This window comes from Copadichromis virginalis, linkage group LG5, assembly GCF_057382275.1.
Source record: "Copadichromis virginalis isolate Kocher_CV1m ecotype Utaka linkage group LG5, C_Virginalis_male_GT1.1, whole genome shotgun sequence".
Taxonomy (NCBI): domain Eukaryota; kingdom Metazoa; phylum Chordata; class Actinopteri; order Cichliformes; family Cichlidae; genus Copadichromis; species Copadichromis virginalis.
Genome location: NC_140622.1, coordinates 14148262 through 14154300, shown reverse-complemented (window position 1 = coordinate 14154300; position 6039 = coordinate 14148262). Strand labels below are relative to the sequence as shown.

At 39.1% G+C, this 6039-nt stretch overlaps 1 protein-coding gene across 1 annotated transcript; it reads left to right on the top strand.

Annotated features, from left to right (window-relative positions):
• Positions 1-1268: 1268 nt before the first annotated feature.
• On the top strand, positions 1269-6004 carry LOC146709111 (interferon-induced GTP-binding protein Mx-like). Its single transcript, XM_085456061.1, has 12 exons — positions 1269-1505; positions 2004-2141; positions 2266-2420; positions 2878-3016; positions 3188-3386; positions 3487-3565; positions 3662-3784; positions 3885-4026; positions 4105-4263; positions 4995-5071; positions 5188-5436; positions 5548-6004. The coding sequence occupies exons 1-12, from the start codon at positions 1319-1321 to the stop codon at positions 5770-5772; spliced, it is 1872 nt and encodes a 623-aa protein (XP_085312187.1). The 5' UTR covers positions 1269-1318; the 3' UTR covers positions 5773-6004.
• Positions 6005-6039: the final 35 nt, after the last annotated feature.

Here is a 6039-nt window from a genome sequence, read left to right as displayed (position 1 = left end):
TATATATATATATATTATATATATAATATATATATATTATATATATATATTATATATATATATATATATATTATATATATATATATATATATATATATATAACATCTTAAAGGGTCATACGCATGTATGTTGCTGTTGCAGAAGTATATTTTTTGTTTATTAAAAATGTTTTGAGTGTTAGAAATAAAAATCACTGGTAATGGTATGCACTCCATGTGCTATTTTGTTATATTGTGTGTTACAGTTTGTGTATACATTAACGGGGGAAATGAATAACTAAAATAAAGTGAGACATATACTAAAAGGCTGAATTTTTTGAAAGTGACATTTTTTTCTGCAAAAATATGATCAGAATGTATTAAAAGAACATTTCTCAACAACGGATTCATCTTCAAACTGGTACAGCCCCAAAATAAATGAGATTAGTTATACCACTGTACAAAATATGGAAACAGATACCAATTCACAATGACAGGCTTGGTATTATTTGCCCTCCACCCTCTAATCTTTGTGCCATCCTTAAAGTTTTTTGGTCATATAAATGAAACTGTTGCCAGAAATTATGGGGAGGATAAAGTTGTTCTGAGCCCCCTTTTTAAAACTATTTTTCTACTCATTAAAACATCAACATGAACTACATAATGTTAATAAAATATGCAGCGAAAGCTAGATAGAAAACAATACCTTAAATCCTGACAAGTGGACTGACCCTCAAATGCCTCAGAGTGGTATATTCCACTGCCTACAGTTCTCTTAATCCTTTACTTTGCAAAGGTGAACTGAAAACCAAGCATGTGTTGGACATTATCCTTAACTTCTACTCAAAAAGAACAAATTGTGTTTACAGCTGTAATCAGTCTGCAGTCTTTGTTACTTTCAATACCTTGAAAACTGAATCTTGTCCTTCAATGCAGTTGCCATACAAAAAACAAGAGACCAACATTTCCTAACGCATGTTTATGTTCATGGTTCCAGGATTTCACACCTGCAGGTCACCTGGCATGTGACCACTAGGTCTCCAGAAAGTCTTCTGCCTTTTTGTTTTCTGCAGCGTAAACTGTTGGCTAACGTTCATCATCACTCAGTTTGACACGCCTTATTAAATGCGTGCTCCGTCACTGAAACGACAGGATGGGCCAGTCTCTCTCTCATCATTTTTACACAGGCACCTGTAACGTACACGAAACTGAGGGAAAACGAAACTTACAGCCAGGCTGACGATTCGAAACTTCTCCGGTTCAGTCCGTCTTCTTCCGACACAACACTTTAATTTTAGCTGCATTCATTTGTTCTTTCGAAGAGAAAAGCAATCACCATCATGAGCACTCTGAACCAGCAGTATGAGGAGAAAGTCCGACCCTGCATCGACCTCATTGACTCTCTCCGCTCTCTCGGTGTAGAGAAGGACCTGGCGCTGCCTGCTATCGCCGTGATTGGAGACCAAAGCTCGGGGAAGAGCTCTGTGTTGGAGGCGCTGTCCGGGGTGGCACTGCCGAGAGGCAGCGGTGAGTAAGAAAGAAGCAAATAAGGAATAATTATAAAGGTTCAAATGAAGAAATAAAGAATAATAAGGGATTCTGACGCAGCATTCACAGATTTTTTTTAACCACGTCAAAAGACACACCGAGCTGATACATCATACTCCAGTGTAGACTGGGAATAATCAGGGAAATGAATAATCCTGGCTTTTAAAACGTTCACTCTGTTGTGCCTTCACTCAAGGTTCCAATATAGTTGAAACAAACTAGGTTTTGCAATACCATCATGCAATGTGTTAGAGGTGGAAATAAAGAGCCACACTACAGCAATGGCCTCATTTACATTTGGAAACATTTATAATTGCTTCTCTTCCCTATTCATACTGTTACCAAATATTAAGATGTGCTGTTGACAGAGTATCAAATAACTCTTGTGCTGTCTGACACAGACTACTGTTTTTCATAATTTCATCAGATTATCTTTAATTTTTTCCCTTTTTTCTTATTCACATTTCATTAATCTAGGCATTGTAACAAGATGCCCTCTTGAACTCAAGATGAAGAGAAAGAAAGAAGGAGAAGAATGGACTGGAAGGATAAGTTACCAGGGCCACGAGGAGGAAATAGAAGATCCTACAACTGTGGATAAAAAGATTGAAGAAGGTACAATATACAAACACATAATTACTAAATCTGGTTGACTGAGCTACCGGATCTTTAAGGTTTCACTGATCAGTCCTGCAATCATTAGTTGTATCATGTTATGTTTGTCTGTTTGTACCTTCAGCTCAAAATGAAATGGCTGGGGTCGGAGTGGGGATCAGCGATGAGCTCATCAGTCTGGAGATCGCTTCCCCTGAGGTCCCGGACCTGACCCTCATCGACCTGCCCGGCATTGCCAGGGTGGCTGTAAAAGGACAGCCAGAGAACATCGGCGATCAGGTATCATAGTTGAGGGTCCCTCTGAAAAACTTCATAGGGACTTCTTTGGTTTTCATAGCACCTTGGGCAAATAACAGGTAAATAAGGCAGATGTGGTTTGCTCCATAAGTCTCTGGACGGTGACATTTTTGTAGTTTTGTCTCTGCACACTAACTACAATGCATAGTAAGTCAAGCATTCAAGTGCAGACTTCATTCAGTTTTAATTCAAGGAGTAAATAAAAGTATTGTTTAATAATTACAATCCCTCATTTTCAACAGTTCAAAAATAACTGGACAAACTAACGTCATTTTAAATATAAGGATTATTTTAATGCAAAGGTGAAAATCTTTTGCAGTCAACGACTGCTTGAATTCTAAAAGTTTGTGTGATTTTAGGTTTAGATGGGTGTTTTCACTTTAAGAATAGGAAGTACCGTAGAAAGAACTACATGCATGGTGTGAATTTATACTTTCAGATAAAAAGACTGATCCAGAAGTTTATCACAAAACAAGAAACCATCAGCTTGGTGGTTGTTCCGTGTAATGTGGACATTGCAACCACAGAGGCTTTGAAAATGGCGCAGCAGGTGGATCCTGAAGGAGAGAGGACTTTGGGTAAAAGGACCCCTTATAGTGTTTCATAAAGCTATAAAACTTCATTCCACAATCATACTGGCTTCTTTTTTGAACATATTTGCAAATTCCAACTCAGTCTTTTAGATGTGACAGGTCTAAGTTCACTTTAAAGTTGTCTTCTCTCTCTCTTTATCTCCCTCTCTCACTCAGGTATCTTGACTAAGCCTGACCTGGTGGACAAAGGCACAGAAGAGAACGTGCTTGAAATTGTCCATAATGAAGTCATCCACCTGAATAAGGGCTACATGATTGTCAGGTGCAGGGGTCAGAAGGAGATCACAGAGAAAGTGTCTCTGACTGAAGCCCTAGAAAAAGAGGAGATGTTCTTCAAAGATCATCCCTATTTCCAGTAAGTTTTTTTGTTTTGTTTTGTTCTTTTTTTGTTGTAGGTTTGTTTGGGTGCGAATCATCTAGTAAAGTACTGAGAACCTGTTTTATTCTTGCTCCAGCACTCTTTACAGTGAAGGCCACGCCACTGTTCCTAAACTAGCTGAAAAACTCACCCTTGAGCTGGTGAATCACATTGAGGTGATTTTTTTTTCTGATTTTGCGTTCTTATAACAAACGTCCTGTACAACCAAGTGATTAGCTGTAAGGTGTGTGACCCTGCCGTTTGATTTACAGAGATCTCTGCCAAGACTGGAAGAGCAGATAGAGGATAAACTTGCTCAGACTCAGGCAGAGCTGGACAGATATGGTAATGGACCTCCTTCTGATATGGCTGAGAGACTCATCTTCCTCATCGATGTGAGCTTCCTTACCACCCATAACATTTATGTGACTACGTTCATTTCCTTGCATTTCTGCTTAACAAACATCAAATACCTCTAACACGTGTGTGCTGCAGAAAGTGACCGCATTCACTCACGATGCCATCAACCTGACTTCAGGAGAGGAGCTCAACTGTGGAGAGAACTTGAATGTTTTTTCTACTCTCAGGCGAGAGTTTGGGAAGTGGAATGCCCACCTGGACCGCTCTGGACAAAACTGTGAGTCTTTTTATTTTTACTGAGCTGGTGTATAGCAGTCCATTTTCACATCTCTGATGTATACCATTCGTGTTGCAGTTAACAGGAAAATTGAAAAAGAGGTGGAGGTATATGAAGACAAGTACCGTGGAAGAGAACTACCAGGCTTTATCAACTACAAGACCTTTGAGGTCATGGTGAAGGAGCAGATCAAACAGCTGGAAGAACCAGCTGTCAAGAAACTCAAGGACATAGCAGGTGATGTTACAGTCTAGGCAGTACATATTGGATAATTACTCACTTTTTGTCCTAGTTTTGTGATTTTCTGAGTAGATGCTACATTGAATACCCATCCAGTGAGTTTTGATGCATTTGGCTAAATTTGAGCACACAGAATGCTTTTACATACCTCTGAATTTAGCCTGCTGCTTCAGACAGATATGAGATGGTCATTAAAGAGCAGCGTGTCAAATTCACAGTATACAGGTTCAGGCAAAAGTAGAGGCACTGCTGTGTTTTAACGGATTAGGTGGTGAACTTGAGACATTTCTATATAGAATGACTTTTGTTTCATAGCTTAATAAAACTTTGTTCCATAGATCTAATGGCTTATTTCCACGTGTTTTTACAAAATGTAGATGTTTGCCAGATTTGGAATAAGCGGTCGTGTATGCCTTCAATCTGAAAAGTGATCTCCACGGTTATAAAAACATTTTTCTTCACTGTTCAATGTTTTTAGTGCTGTCTATGTTTAACACTTACACTTACTACATTTTCTTGGTTTTGGCAAAGCAACTGACTTTGATATCTTGCACTTTTGCTTGTTGGACCTCTTTTTCTTTTTAATAATCCTCTCTCTAAAACTGAGGTTTGGCTGAAACTATTGAAGTAGCCTGGATTACACAATAGATTTACCCAGAAATATGCTGCACCCATGATGCGATCACTTCAAGTTCTGTGGTTTTATTGTTTATATCTGTTTTCTCTAGATGCTATTAAAAGGGTGTTCCTACAGCTGGCCCAGAGAAGCTTCACTGGATTTCCTAACCTAATAAAAACAGCCAAGGTAGCAATCGTCTGAGTTTGCCTCTGTTTTACTGTTTAATCGTTATCAGCATTATGTCAAAGTATCATTTTTGTCATTTTAAGAAATGTTCAGACTGACTGAAAGTCTTTTTCCAGGCAAAGATCGAAGCCATTAAGCAGGATAAAGAGGCCACTGCTGAATCAATGCTAAGAACTCAGTTCAAGATGGAGCTGCTGGTGTACTCCCAGGACAGGACATACAGCAACAGCTTGAGTGAAAGCAAGCAAGAAGATGATGAGGAGGAGGAACACAATCACAGAGGCAAGCTGCGGACACCTGTGTACACCAAGGATAACCATGCTACACTTCAGGAACTGATGCTACACCTTAAATCATATTACAAAGTAAGTTTACTTTATGTTTAGTGGAAAAATATATGGACAAAATCAGTGAGTGTTTACACAGAGGCTATTTTTGGAATTATTCATAACTGTCTTTTCTACTTCCTCTTTCAGATTGCTGGGCAGCGTCTGGCTGATCAAATCCCACTGGTGATCCGCTACCACATGCTGCAAGAGGCTGCCATCCAGCTGCAGAGGGAGATGCTGCAGATGCTTCAAGACAAGGAAAAGTTGGAGTTCTTGCTGAAGGAGGATTCTGACATTGGCACCAAGAGGGCTGCTCTGCAGAATCGCTTCACACGCCTCATGAAGGCCCGTGCATACCTGGTCGAGTTCTAGATGTGAATGCTCTGCAGTCAGTGGTGCCAGGTGATGGGAGACCGTTTATATGTACACATGTAGTGTAACATGTAGCACTCCATCCTAAATTATGTCTTTTAGGGCTTAAGGGCTCTGTAAACTCTCTGGTTTACTAGTGAGTAAATTCTACTAAAGTGCTTTTTGTTCTTGTTTAAATGATTTTGACATCACATCACATAACTTTGTTTAAATAAAGAGGTTTTTTTTCTAACTTGACCTTTCTGATTATATTTTAAGTGTCAGATA